General features: G+C 41.7%; 2 protein-coding genes across 2 annotated transcripts; one reads left to right on the forward strand and one right to left on the reverse strand.

Moving 5' to 3' along the window:
* Window positions 1–186: 186 nt before the first annotated feature.
* Window positions 187–10,865, reverse strand: LOC136433709 (prolyl endopeptidase-like). The gene is made up of 13 exons (XM_066426152.1): window positions 10,766–10,865; window positions 10,514–10,589; window positions 9,745–9,972; window positions 9,424–9,550; window positions 8,911–9,127; window positions 8,367–8,555; window positions 7,858–8,064; window positions 6,082–6,257; window positions 3,642–3,711; window positions 2,771–2,917; window positions 2,268–2,417; window positions 1,463–1,723; window positions 187–1,320 (listed from the first exon to the last, which is right to left on the reverse strand). Exons 1-13 carry the CDS (start codon window positions 10,853–10,855, stop codon window positions 1,267–1,269), a joined length of 1,992 nt encoding a protein of 663 aa, XP_066282249.1. The 5' UTR covers window positions 10,856–10,865; the 3' UTR covers window positions 187–1,266.
* Window positions 10,866–11,846: 981 nt separating this feature from the next.
* On the forward strand, window positions 11,847–14,178 carry LOC136433710 (cell division cycle 7-related protein kinase-like). Its single transcript, XM_066426154.1, has 2 exons — window positions 11,847–11,921; window positions 12,563–14,178. The coding sequence occupies exon 2, from the start codon at window positions 12,563–12,565 to the stop codon at window positions 14,168–14,170; it is 1,608 nt and encodes a 535-aa protein (XP_066282251.1). The 5' UTR covers window positions 11,847–11,921; the 3' UTR covers window positions 14,171–14,178.
* Window positions 14,179–15,038: the final 860 nt, after the last annotated feature.

Here is a 15,038-nt window from a genome sequence, read left to right on the forward strand (position 1 = left end):
ATTCAATGGGGCACAAAATTGTTTTTCAGATACTGAAATGGTCTGTATCAGCATGCACTGGTCATCAGCATTTACCAAAATGATAAGTACCAGAAAAGCTTGGGCCAAGACATGTCCTACTCACATCAGTGGAGTTCCACACTCTCTGGGATCAACGATAACAAACTTCATGAGTCAGAGAACATGTTCGAGGTACGTTTTCTTTCTTTATTCTCTATTCACCATACCTTGTTAAGTGGTGACCATTGAGTAAAGAAAAGAAGAAAAAAAATCTACTCTGTGTTTCTTTACTCACCATTTCACATCACACTGTTTCCTGATTTGCTGAGAACTTAATTGTAATCTCATGACAAAACATGTGGTATATTCACCTTTTCTGGTACAAAAATTAGAAACCATGTTCTTTTATACAGTCTGTGGGACATGGACTCAGCACCCATTTCCCCCCTCAAGAAGTATGACAAATGTGGGCATTGCCAGTACCTAAACTCCTATGTAATGGACTCATTTGAACACTTATGCTATGAAATGATGCAACCATCAAAGAGAATGGGTACAAATACATGATCAACTTACAAAGTATCCAGCAAATAAAACCATGTGTCTGAGGTAAAACAGATATATAGATCTTTTCTAAAAATTAATTTCTCACAGTGATGATTGAGTCATTCATGTTCTACTCCATCTGGCCTCACCCACAATTTCATGGTCAGACACAAAGTTTTTTCACATACTCATATACTCATACTCAAAAACTTCAATTCTGGACTCAATGTAATCATTGCTGGTACAAACTTCTTCTTCAATAAATCTCAGTCTGTTATCCAGCTTTGCCTTTCTTCCACTGAAAGACTATCAAATCCATCTAGTAAGTCTTCCTCTACCAAAATATCATTTAGTTTATCTTGCAGACAGATGACACCGTAAATATTGTGTAGTGTACAATTCACTTTCTTGGTAATCATTACGACATAGGATAATGTAGAGCATTAAAATTTAACATTAAAAACCCTCTTAAATACAGCTGATACTAGCTGCTAAATCAATTGAGGGCATACAGATATATGTGGATATTTTATACACAGCTATGTATCATTGTGAAATTGACTTGAGCAGTCACATGCTTTTCACCTTCAGCATAGCACTTGAACAACTTATACATTTGTACATGAGAGGAGGACAGTATGGCTGGCATTTAGGCAACTTGCTGGATGATGAAGCTTTCTTCAATGCTTTCAACTTGAATGAAGAGCGGCATATCTTCCATCATGGCATGGAAATTCCAAGTGCCTTGTACAAGAATGCATACTCAAATGCAGCCTGGAAGCAAAGAGAAGATCAAATGTATGAAGTCTGTATCAAGGATGCAATACAGTTGTATAAGAAGCATTATACAAAATCTCATGACGCTAAGTTCATAAACAACTGCATAAATGTCTATTACTTGTATATATGTACTAACCTGTTCAGAATCAACTGCATGGCTGTCATGGCCAAAGTGACCACCCTTTTCATGTACTTGTAGGATAAGGGAATTTTTACGAATGTTCAAATCATTGCTATGTTCAGTCTGGTCAGTAGTTGTCATTCTCTCCTTGTTGTTGCCTGACTCTGGAGAAGTTAGTTGTTGAAGGCCCCGAAGTTTTGCAACATATTTAAGTGGGCTCCAATATGGTACCCTTGTATCATCTAGGGCAGCCGTCACCAGCATAGCAGGATAGCTCTGGAGATTTAACAACTGAAAATTAATTGCTGCTGTTGTGTGATGCTAAAGAGTTATGGGAATGTGACAACTGAAATTCAATCCTTAGTCTTCAGGCTCTAATGGTTCTCTTCAAAGCTGGTATGTTGTGTTATCATTTACATGTCAGAAATGCCTGTAATGTCAGAAAAGATTTTATCAATCGAATCTTTCAATATGCAACTCATACAGTCAAGTATTTCAATTTGAAATGAAAAAGTAATTAATGAACTGATGTCACAAGAAGTAAATTATTTAGTTTATCCATTGTGGAACCTGATAGAATTAGTCTTATATTATGGTGGCGTCCTAAGCATTTAACTTCCTTGTAACATAAATTACTTCAAAATGTACAAAAAGACTTTGACCTCCTCAATGTATACAGTGTTAAGATCCGGGACAGATGCACCTGGTGGTCTACCATCGAGTCACAGCATCTATGTGTAAGCACATCTAACCCTCACATGACAGGGAACAAAAGACAAATAAACCAGATAGTGAGTGAGTGTGATTGTGTGTAAGCTACCTGTGGTTTTATATTGTGGTAAGGACAGTAGGACTTTATGTAGTTGAAGACATCAGGGTGTGCAGCAGGGTCCCCCCACTCCTGGAACTCCTGTGCAGTCAGAGGGAGGGACCTGTCCATCATCACACTCAGCACGTCCACAAACGGCACCTGAGTAGCAAAACAGTTCCAGTAGGTACATGTGTAGTAAGTATGAAAATGCTTTTGGTGGAGATAGGATATTGTAATAATTGTAATAATCATATGCATATGTGAGAAAAGCAGAAGCATTAAATAGCAGCAAATACTTTTAAGAGTTACATTGGTCAGCTTGCAATCTTATACACCAACACTAAAATTTCATGGGATGAATAACCGGTGTACTGATTCCAAGGGAAGAATTCACCCATACCATGGCAAATCTGTATCATAATGTGTGCTCTTTGAACATGTTAACAGGGCTACTGCCCCATAGAAATTTCAATAATTATGAAATTGCTGCTGATCTCAGGGGAACACCGTACCTTCATGACTGCAGCAGCCAACAGGGCAGGACTCCTGTTACACAGGGCAGCCACCGCCATGCCCCCTGCACTGGTGCCACAGGCTGCCGTCAGACCAGGGGAGGAGTAGCCTGCTCCATGCAGGTGGGCAATGCAGCTTTCCAAATCCTGGAGAAATAATAGGGGATAGATTGTTAAGATGAGCCTAGGCATATCAGTCATCCAAAGATTCATATCAAATCAGTAAACTAAGTATCTTATTGAGGCTGGAAGGTATCGTAAAATTCCCCGTGATCAGAGGTTTTGTCCATTCTGCCCAAATGAGATTGAAGATGAAAGTCACTTTATCATGAATTGTTCAAGATATGAGGATAAACGCTCAAAGCTATTCACCTTTATCTCCGCTTGTTCAAATGAATTCAATGCGCTCCGTTCTGTCGATAGATTCAATTACATACTAGGAGGTGATAATCCCTACTGTGTACAGATAGGTATATACATCAAAGAATGTTTGGACATTAGAACAAGCAATGTATAAGTATATGACATGTGATATTTCGATATGTTGCTCTATCCCATATGATTGTGTGTAATCAAACTCATTTGTATGCACTTATTCGTTTGTATGTATGTATGTATGTAGTAGACCTTACGAAAGTCGCTGTGCTTTTGTTGTGACAATAAAGATCTTCTTCTATATTATACAAAAAGATGTGATATATATACACACTGGTATTGTACTTGTCTTCTTTTTCTATACACATGCATGATTCCACTTGTTGAGGGAAAGTTGTACATGATTACTCAAAACGGAAGTGTCATTTTGGCACATATGCTTGAAACAAACCATGAATAAACCAAGTAAGAGAAAGCAAGTTGAGAAGCACATTACCTGGAAGCTTTGTTCTTTATTTAGCAGTCTGCCATTGTGGTACCATTGCCTCCCAAGTTCACCACCACCTCTGGTGTAAAACACAAGACAACAATGATAAAGTTACAATGCAGTTATACATGTACCTGTTCTTTCTTTCCATTTTCACCACACAATAAGCCATTCACTTGTCTCCACATCTGCAACTGTTAACTGCATATTTCCTTATCAATACCACCAAAGGTTCTGACACGATACTAATAGAAATTAGCTTTTTACAGCTTTAGTTTAAACATGTAGGAGCATACTAGAAAGGCAACATTTGCGAGCAAATACAGCATGTTTAGCCATACTCCTCGCCATGCAAAAAATGGACTCTCCCCAAATAACAATGGACCATTCTAAAATACTTGCACTAAAAAAATGAATCACCCCAGTCCAAAACTGAGTCTTCCAGTAGCACCTCAACACAATATGGACCAGTCCACAACCAAATCCACTAATTGATTAACACTTCTGCTAAAGAATGGACTTTTTCATAATCATTCCAGCTCAAAATTGAAAGAAATAATTAAAGAATCCTCCCCTTGCAAGAATGGGATATTCCGTGCCATTTCCATGTAAACCAGTCGAAAAATATCCGCTGAAAATTACACTCTTGCGCATAATCAACCCAGTTCAAAATTGAATTAAAAAAGATCAGCCCCAGGGAAGAATGAAGTTTTCCATAGTATACATATGAAGATTTGACAGGAGACGAAGGAAATGACCAAAAACAACATATTTGGGTCAATTCAAAGTCACCGAGAGGGTTTTAATATAATATTTGTAATATGTTTGAACTATTTTGATTAAAAGAATGTCTAAGTCACAACAGTTCTAAAGTGTTCAAACAATTAGAATTGAAACTTATAACATGTTTGAACTCATTTCACATACGTTGGAAACATTTCGAACGTAACTACACAAAAATCTCTTTATTTAGAACAGTTTCAAACCATCTATCCAAATGTTTCAATGTTCGAACAATTTGTAACAAAAGATTTTCACAATTGCCCCCATAAACGAAGGTGCTAAGTCCTCCTGTGTGTTTCTGCCTATTTTCGGTGGCCGCGCTAGACCACCAGCGGATTTGTTTTGACGGAGCGTCACCCGCGCGCGACGATGTACACTGTTCGGCACCGCTAATATCCGGCATTTTCCCGCTCCAAAACACTCCACAAGACCCAAGTTTTTAGTGTTTTGCCTCTTGTGCAACACGATTCGATTTGCATTACTAACGGGACGAAAATGATAGAAAAAATTCACCCCGTCCCGGCGTCCGTCCCAAAAACATGAACGACATGAAAATATATTTTCTTACAGATTCAATCACAAAAATCAACAGCATGGGATTCCAAATTTTCGCAACGGCCGACCATTTATCATGGTTGAACTTCCTTCCAAGGCGTGCGATAGATAAACATTCCCGGCACATAATAGTCACTAGTACCAGACTAACGCAAGCTCATGATGATAATAGGGAGAAAGTTTTTCAGTGAAGTTTGGCCACCAGAGGGTACATTCATTTAACGTTACAAGCTAGCGCAAAGGGGCGAATCATTGACCTTACCGGGGACTGACTCTACTGGCCTAATCATTCCTTTTTTGCCGAATTCTACGATCCATACGCCCGTACGTAGGACATGTAGGAAGGCACCGCCTACCACCCGCCTTTGATCATGTATGAAGTCGGCGGCAGAGAGAGATCATCAATCAATTTTGACAGGAGTGTCGCGCCAGTCTGAGGAGAAACGATCTCCCGTGTTGTGTTGAAGAATTTGGAGTTTGAAAATATCTGGAATAACTAATGCTAGAATAAACATTCACAAAATCATTGATTTAACTTGTTTTCTGTTATAAAATTTCCTAAACTGCAATTTAACCACTGAGTTTAAGGGAACATGGTGTTTTCCCGATAATCACGTTAAATGTTTATGTCCGGTCTTTCCTCCTCGTAAGCAAACTTCAAGCTTGGCCAGGTGCAAGGCACTCGGGGTCAATGACCTGTAGGTCATATGTAGTATTGAAAGTGACAGAAGTGGCAAATATTGTCAAGAAAGCCCAAAATAAATCGTTTTGAATATATGTATGCCAAAAATGGGAATGTAGTCCTTTAAATATTTGTTCAAGCCACATATACAGCAAATTTCAGGTCATTCGGTTGAAATACAAGGGCGCAGGAGGCCAAGATATGCTAAAAATAGCCTAAAAACCTCAATAAAATCACTTTCAAGGTCAATATCAAAAAAAGGAAAAGAACGTACATTGGTTTTTGCCTACATTACCTCTGTACCAAATTTCAGGTCATTTGGTCAAAAAATGACAGAGATGAATCGATTTGAAGATTTGACAGGAGAAGAAACATGAGAGAAAACAATATGTTGAGCCATACTTATGGCTAAACATAATAACCTCTCACCTGACATGGCAGAAGGCAAGCACCCATCCCCTCTCCAACAGTACCAGTCTCTCAGGCTTGAAGTTCATGTTGACATCTTCACCATAGGCACCATAAGCATAAACCAGTAGTGGGTTCTTCCCTGCCAGGACCACATCCTTCTTGTGGAACACAGTTAGGGGAACACTTGTCCCATCCTAGGAAGGTCGCATGTGAGAAGTTATTGGGTAACTCTTATGATAACAATGTATCCAAATTGATAAAAGGAATACTTCTCCAGTACACTCTAAACTTGGTTTACTTATCATACCAACTTTGTAATATGTATGTGCAAATTTTCAACAGGGAGTTTTTTAAATAAAATCCAAAATTACACTTCTGTTAGTAGTTACGTTATCATATCTTTGATAGCTTAAAACCCAGAAAAGGATTCCAAGAGAGATAACATCTAGTAACTTTTGTCTAAGTGAAAATTGTAACTAATGTCCATCTTTATTCACCTTAAACTTTTAAGTCCTGATTTTTTGGTTGTTCAATCCTGTAAATCACAACTAAAAAAAGGGGGGGAAATGGCATTCTTTACCAAAGAAACTAATCTCCAAGCAGATCTACACGGGGCGCGAAAATCATAAATGCTAGCCAGAGAAGCTCCAGTCAGCCAGAGAAGCTCCAGCCGGCCCCGTAGGATCTGCCCGAAGACGGGCCTGAACAAGGTTATTAACACCCAATTGTTACCTAATCTCCCCGCAGTCAAACTGCGCTTAGAAAGAAGGTGCGAATTGTGCCGGCGTGCGAAGCCCCCGTCATGGGTCAGCTGCGCGCCGTCTCACAGTTACCCGGCTGCAGGTTTGAATTCCAGATAACAATGGAACTTGCAAGCAAGCGCTGGTGGACGGAAAGAGTCCGCCGTAATTTCCATGCTATCTGGGAGTTTGAAATTAGGGATACTCAACTAGATGTCATTCTAGCATGTCTGGAAAGTAAAGATTGGGATTGCGACGGCCAAGGGGAAATCCCTGTGCTACCAAATTGCATTCCGCTGTGGCTTGAAACAAAACTTGTTTCGGTCGTCTCACCGTTACGAGCGCTAATCAGCGACAAAGTAAGGACGTTATGTAGAGACTTCTCGATCCACCGGACGACGCCATGGCATAACTCAAGACATGACAAACGACAAGACTCGGGTTTTACTGAAATGAATATAGACGCGAGAATCTGACTCTCAAAAAGATACAAAGATGGCGGTGTTTTCGGCGTGAGTTTTACACCGCATCGAAGCGTGAAATAATGGCCAAAAACAAATACCAAGTTGTGGTTGAAAAATGACACGCCAAGCATTCACATAAATAAAACGACATTTTAATCAATTACTGTATAACATTAAACTAAATACTAATGGTTCAAATTTGTCTAACGGAAAAGTCTTTATGTCGATACGTTTGCTTTGATGCGTTGTGATGCGGTGTGTTCCCGCACTATTGTATCTGAGGGGAAACACTCCCGCTGTGAAATGGCGCGGCCGGCTACGTTCGTCCCAGAATCAGGTTGTAAACGATAATCCCTGCCAATTTTCACATGAGAGTTAAGCAGGCACGAGGAGGAGTAGAGGCACCTTTCTCAATAGGTTGCCCCTCCTCGTGCCGGTTAATAACCTTGTTCAGGCCCGTCTTCGGGCAGATCCTACGGGGCCGGCTGGAGCTTCTCTGGCTGACTGGAGCTTCTCTGGCTAGCATTTACGATTTTCGCGCCCCGTGTAGATCTGCTTGGAGATTACAAAGAAACTACTTGTAACTGTACCTGACGTGTTGCCATGAGCCTGTGCATGATGTAATGATCCGGTACTGCAGGGGAGTCCTCTGTTGTTTGCTTCCAGAGTTGTTTGGTTGGCAGGTGGAACTCAAACTCCACCTCAGGGTGGATGGGGGAGGACAGAGAGAACCTGTAGCCGGAGGTGTCAGCTGTGGTGTTGGCGCCAGGCTTGATCACACAGGCCCATGTCGGCAACTGTAGCGGGTAAAAAACATGCAAAACTTAGAAAAGAGTGTAACCTACATGTCCATCTGATGACAGTCATATTTCCCCCAAAAAATGTGCGGTAAAAAACAGACTTACTTCATACATAAAAACTTCTTGTATGTCAATCTTTCTCGTATTCAGAAATTGTATCTAAACATTGCAACCCATGTATGATCATGATATACGATTATTTGTCACCATGAACCTTATGACTTTCTCCAAGCATTAAAAATGTTGTTCTGAGATTAGCGGTGGTGGCAAACAAGGGTCTTATCTGTCAGCATCATCACCTTAAAGGAGTAAGTGTCTTGAGCCCTGTCAGTTGGTACAACAGTGATGGCAGGCACCCCTCCCCTCTTCTCAGCCAGCACACATCCCTGGTGGAACATGTCCATGTCAACCACCTTCCCACCTGGTCTGGCAGGGACGACTTCTCTCCAGTCTGATAACAATGTGGTGTCGGTTGGAGTACACATCAGCTAGAATAAGGAAATACTGTGATCAGTATCATCTACATATCAGTAGCTTTTTGGGTAAAAGGAGTTTTTTCCACCCTGCCTTTAACCATTGTGCATACAAAACCTACTGACAATGAAAATAATACTATCAATAGTACCACAAATCCATTGCCTGAGCATTGACAACAATGATGGGTGAAATTTAACAGAGAGGTTGAATAGAACCTCCTTGAGTTTAGATATCTGTTCATCCTATATGACCATAGCGGCATAGCCTTATCTGTTACTACAAGATGGGACTTTTTGGCAGCTCAATACTACTGAATATGCAAAGTTAAAAGCATACAAATCTTTAACAATCCTTAAAAATCAGCACCTTGTAATCAGCTGCACCTCCATGGTTGGTGAGGAAGTAAAATTTGCCACCATGATGTTCCACATAATACTCCATCCCCTCCATCCTAGCCTGCACCAGTTGGGGCTCTCCCATTGGTGAGGAGGAACTCAGCACCCTAACCTCAGACGTCGTCTTGGAGTTACTATTGATGGTCACAAACTTCATGTCTTTTGTGTGGCTCACATCCACAAAGAACCTGAAGGACAGAATGGTATGCAGACATCTCTCATTACAATGTACATGTAAGTACTTTTGACAATGATGAAAGACAATCTTGATATCACAGTCATGTCTTAGCCTCCACCAGGCCTTCCTACCGGGTTATGGAGAGTAAAAACAGGGTGAATAATAATTGGCCAGGAGAGTCAGCCCGCAGGAAGCCTGGCAAATTTTACCCCATGGTGGCCAAACTACCCTGGCAAATCATTCTCCCTATAGCATACAGCATAATTAGTGTGGTAGAGCCTAGAGATATCTTATAACTGTTTGTACCTGTCATCATTCTCCTGATACAGTAGCTCATCGGTCTTGTCAGTGCTGCCAATAACACACCTCCACACCTGACAGGCACGCAGGTTGTGTGCTTTGGTGTACAGGATGACATCATCGGTTACCCATTCTGAAAAATAGGACAGCTGAAAGTTACATACAAAGCACATCGGCTTGTCATATCTGTAATTAAAGCAGATTGTTATGGCTGAATCATATAAACAATTCACAAACATGTGTAACATATCAACTATGGAAAAAACAACCTATATAAAAGCACCAACTACTGGCACTGTATATATAGTTGTTGTCAAGCATACTCACCAATATTGAATATGTCAGGAATGGTGTCCAGATACATAGGCTCATCTTGAACTCCAACTTTCACAATATGTCCAACATAGCTGTCTGCAGTGTCAGTCTCCACAGTGATGGCCAGGTGTGTAGCTCCTGGTGACAACTTCAGCACACTCATTCTGGCCTGCTGGTAACCAAAGGTGTCAGCTAAGTGGTTGATGTTCAGCACAATTTCTTCGGGAGGAATCTCTTCATCTATGACAAAAGAATGCAACTGAATTTGTACTCTCTAGATGGACATTAATCAAGTTTTATTTCATCGACTTACTAGTATAAAGATTCAATGCTGAGACCATCCTGAGACAACCAGGCCTACTGGTTGTACATGGCGTACTGGCTGGTTATCCATGCTTCTCCTTTCTTTAGCATCAGACAACCATCAGCCGGTTAGATGCTCCTCCTCCTGTACTCTCCAAGCAGAGGTAAGATCTGGGGTATTTTCAACATATTTTCGCAGTATTTTATATGTCTTTCTATTTTTCCGCTTTTTGTTGGGTAAGAGGAGGAAGACTCAACAAAATACGGAAAAGTAAAAAGATGTATAAAATATGTCGAAAATACATCGAAAATACCCCGGATCTTGCCTCTGCTTGGAGAGTACCCCTCCTGTTGCTGGATGGAAAGCTCTCAGCCAATCACATTGCCTCTTGAATGAAGGTGGTGACATGATTGGTTGGTAACTTAACCTCCAGCAGCAGGAGGGAATGCATCTGATTGGCTTAAAATGTACACATACCTGAATCCAGTGGGCTTCTGCAGTAGACTGGGTAGTCATTTCCTGACTTTGTGTAGTACACATAGTTGCCTACCACCTGTGATAAGAACAGATACAATTATTGATAAGTATTGAGTAAAAGTATTGATATATATATGTCTTGCCACATGAAATGTTGGCCTTGCTTTAAAAATCAACTTCAATCAACAGAAGCAAAACAGGTGATCGTATCCTATATCAACAGTTGCATTTTAGTTTTTGTAATGCACATACCTCAAAATCATCACCACTCATGGCATCCAGATTTGACCAGTCCTCCATTTCATCCAGAAGTTGCTGTTGCAGTTCAGATGTTTCTTTCATCACAGCAGATGTATAACTACGGGTAATATGTCCAGAGATTATACATATAAGAGTTAACTTGATCATATCAAGTTGTCATAGACAACGTGTAGAATACAGAAGTGCAAGGACTTGCCCCATCCCAAAGGGTCTCTAAAAATGTGCAAAGTTCCTGCCTACCCAAACTACTGTGCAAGATTTTGAAAATCATCATCTTTGATACTCACATGCTTTCCTCTTCAATGTACTTCCAGACGTCCTGTAACGATGGGAGAAAGGAATTTACAATGTTAGCAACTTTTCTAAAACACACAAAATGCACAACATGTTGAATGTGTCTGCATTTCACCACATGATTTTCAAACTAGCAAATCTGCTGGACATTTATGACGATGATCATAATGAAAAAGGCTAACGTAAATTTTGAACTTGAAATCACCTTGTCCTCGGCCTGCTGCATCCACCTGTACGGGTCCTCCATGCGATGTCCATGTGCACATATGTACTCCTCTTTCCTTTTGGCAGTCGGTGGATGCACGGTAACAGACGTCGAGCTACAGTAACGCTCCCATCTACCACGAATCATTTTTTGACATCTCCGTGGAGAAGAGAGTAAACTCGATCTCACGTGCGCCTGATGATATCTGCTTCCCTGCCTTCCAAACCAGCTGGAGTAATCTACAAGTCGACCTATCGTAGCTCCATTGTGTAAAACCCGTAAAGATCGTATGGATTTCATTGTAAAATTGCCTTCTGATGACCTTTTTGCTGTTTAAAAGTAATAAGGTCACCACACGTTTTTCACATTTTCAAAACATCCGCCATGTTGTGACTTATGACCCTTGACCCATAGATTATATTTCATTTACCCATTTAAATCTAGTGCTTTCAAAATTTGTCAATACTTTTGTACAGATCGTCAAAAAATTTACGTTTTCAGATACCACAATAAATGTTTTTAAACTCTAGAGAATAATGTCTAGAAATTATCAAGTCAACCTCCCATCATGCTTTACAAATCTAGCGGGAAATTCTGTTGTGTTTGCCGCCAAGGAGATTGTCTTGTTCTGCTCGGGTCAGAGAGACTGTGAGTATTTCGAAGGTCACATTTCCTCGAAACATCAATTTTTCGGATATATGATGATTTAGCCTTGACAAGTGGTTATTGTAGTACAATATTTATCTCAACCGTTGTACCGAATATATCTTTTGACAACGTTTAAGAATATTTTCGGCTCAGAGGGAGGGGGGCGGTTAGCCCAAACTCGCGCCCAAATAAAAAAAAAAAAATTTTTTTTTTCTAGACACTAGTCTTTTTTGTCATTACACGAAAGAGAGTGTATATCTAGCAGCGTATATCTGACTGTTGCACAGGTGATTACATTGTGTTACGAAGGATAAATTTATCTGGACTAGTACTAGTAGCAGACAACATATGCATATTTATGTTGTTGTTATAATTTTACAGCTAACTTTGTCGACTATATTGATGACGTGTATGTCGGTATAAGTCTGTCACTGCTTTGGGGATATCGGAATATGTTAAAAAGTGAGGCTGTTTTCAGTCACTAGAAACACTGGCCTGCAGTGCAGTTGATGATGAATAATAATTAAATATGTCTAATTGTGATGGTCTCAATGTACTTTCAAACTAAAGAATACACACTGTTTGTCAATTTTCATATTTCAATTTGTCTCTGACTCCTACATTATAATTGTACCCAGCAGATGAGTACCACTCGAGAAGTGAAGCTGCCCATTGTAAAAATCAAAGATGAGGAAACAGAGGAAAGAAAGAAAATGAAGAAGCAGATAAAGCTGTCCCTTGCTGAGGAGACATTTGGCTGGGCCCTGAACCAGGAGGTGTCTCGGTTACTGGAACAGATTCCACAGATCAATGACTCCTTCTCCATTGTGAGAAAGATTGGAGAGGGCACTTTCAGCAGCGTGTACTTGGCCACGCTCAGGCAGATGCCGCGGCTGAGAGAGCACTTTGCCCTGAAGCACATCATCCCCACCAGCCACCCCGACAGGATGGAGACGGAGCTGCGCTGTCTGCAGGAGATAGGGGGGAAGGACAACGTCATGGGGATGCTGTTCGCCGTGAGGGGAGAAGACAGCTTCGTGGTGGGCATGCCGTACTTCCCACACGAGAGCTTCCACGAGTACCTGCCGAAGATGAGTTTGAAAGAGGTAAGACTTTACATGGAGAACCTGCTGATTTCACTTCGGAGGGTTCATCAGTTTGGGATCATCCATCGCGACATCAAGCCCAGTAACTTCTTGTACAGCCGCACAGAGAAGAAATACAGCCTGGTCGATTTTGGCCTGGCCCAACCAGAACAGAAGACATCAAGTAAGCATCCTGCACAAGTGAAAAGAAGTCGCCCAGAGTCAGCAGTCTCATCTTCACCAGCCAAGAAGAGGCCTCGCACAAGTGGCAGTAAGAGGGAAAATGCTGCACAACCAGCCCTACATCCTAAAGCTGTTCTTGCACCAAAGCAAAGGGATATCAAGAATGTCCTGCATGAAAGGCAGACAGCTAAGGCGAACCTCCCAAGTGGAAAGCTAAAAGCAAGTGCTTTGCTCAAGAAGGCAGCTCTCAAACAATGCCAAAACTCTTCCTTGATGGCCCTGACAAAAACAGTGGGTCAGCAGCAGAAGATCAGAATCACGGTGAAGGACAGGGCACGACAGAAAGTGTCTCAGCCTGCTTGTTCCTGCTCAGACACACCCAATGTCTGTCGACTCTGCACCTCCAGACACCATCAGGTGGCTCCACGTGCCGGCACCCCAGGTTTCAGAGCCCCAGAAGTGCTCCTGAAGTGTCCGAAACAGACGACCGCAGTGGACATATGGTCAGCTGGAGTGATCTTCTTGTCCCTTCTCAGTGGGCGCTACCCCTTTTTCCGGGCCAAAGACGACATGCAGGCCCTTGCACAGATCATAGCCCTCATGGGAAGCCGGGAGGTAGCCAACGCTGCCAAAGGCTATCATAAAGACTTGTACGTCACTCCAACCATCCCACCCATGGACTTGAAGGACACGTGCTTGAGACTTCGTCTTGGCAGTAGCATGTACAAAGACTACAAAGATTTTCTGAGCCAAGCTCTCACCGGTGGTCGCAGAAGCTCTCCAAGCAACAACAGACACAAGGCAAGCCCTGCTCCTCCTAAACAGGCAGTGGTGCTGATAAAGGGGGAGAAGAACAAGGGCTGGGACAATGTGCCCGACTCTGCGTTTGATTTGCTGGAGAAGCTGTTGGACCTGAACCCTGATACACGCATCACTGCAGACGCAGCTCTCAGTCACCCCTTCCTCTCAAACTGTAGCTAAAGAGTTTGGCTCAGCACAAAATTCATGTCTCTTCCTTCTGAGACTGTGTTTGGCGCCAGATATCTATTTGTTAGCCTTTCATGTTAATGTATGTATGGTGACTGCAAGTTGCGACACTTCTCGTCTAGGGTATTATGTTGTTATTGGAAAACATTCATTTTGATTTGCGAAATGTCGTAGCCTGGTACTCTCCAAGCAGAGGAGTGGGTCTGGCAGGTTTTTGGCGTGTTTTTAGGCGTTTTTGTCGGGCTATCTACTTTGTCATGGTTTCTTTGTCTCTACAACCCAGGTTGTAGAGACATTTTAAAGAAACCATGACAAAGTAGATAGCCCGACAAAAACGCCTAAAAACACGCCAAAAACCTGCCGGACCCACTCCTCTGCTTGGAGAGTAGTAGCCTGGGACCTGGGTGTCAATCTATTGGGGCTCCTAAACTTAACTAGGATGGCTCCCAAGCTTCAAATGTTGACCCCAAGTAAGCAATTTTTTTATCAAATTGTACCATGTATTTAACAATGAATTTTAATTTGTTTATGTGTAAAAGAATATGCTTTGCCCTTTTATGCCATATCAATTGTTATTCTATGTTGTTGGTTCGTCCGTCAGTCTGACGAGGACCGCTTTAGTCATCCATCATTGGGTTGGGTCGCATGTGTCCTCATGTGGCTATAGAGTCCAATTTTGGCCTTGAACCTCCGTCCACAATGTTCGCATTGGATCGGTGTTGTGTTCTGTGTGGGGTTGGCTTCCCGTTCCTTCCTGGCTCTTCTTTTCTGTTGGGCGGCAGCTTTCCTAGCTTCCTCGCATGTGATGGCGCCATCTCGGATTGTGCGTCGCCACAGTAGTCGATCCTTTGCATCTTTTTCC

Source organism: Branchiostoma lanceolatum, chromosome 4 (assembly GCF_035083965.1).
Source record: "Branchiostoma lanceolatum isolate klBraLanc5 chromosome 4, klBraLanc5.hap2, whole genome shotgun sequence".
Taxonomy (NCBI): Eukaryota; Metazoa; Chordata; class Leptocardii; order Amphioxiformes; family Branchiostomatidae; genus Branchiostoma; species Branchiostoma lanceolatum.

Excerpts from the sequence above, each read along its gene's own strand:
- LOC136433709 (XM_066426152.1), bottom strand. The coding sequence starts at position 10,855 with ATGAAAGAAACATCTGAACTGCAACAGCAACTTCTGGATGAAATGGAG. Across the intron at positions 9,551-9,744 it reads TCCTGACATATTCAATATTG|AATGGGTAACCGATGATGTC; the intron begins GTGAGTATGCTT and ends CCTATTTTTCAG. Across the intron at positions 1,321-1,462 it reads ATGCAGTTGATTCTGAACAG|GCTGCATTTGAGTATGCATT; the intron begins GTTAGTACATAT and ends CTTTGCTTCCAG.
- LOC136433710 (XM_066426154.1), top strand. The coding sequence starts at position 12,563 with ATGAGTACCACTCGAGAAGTGAAGCTGCCCATTGTAAAAATCAAAGAT.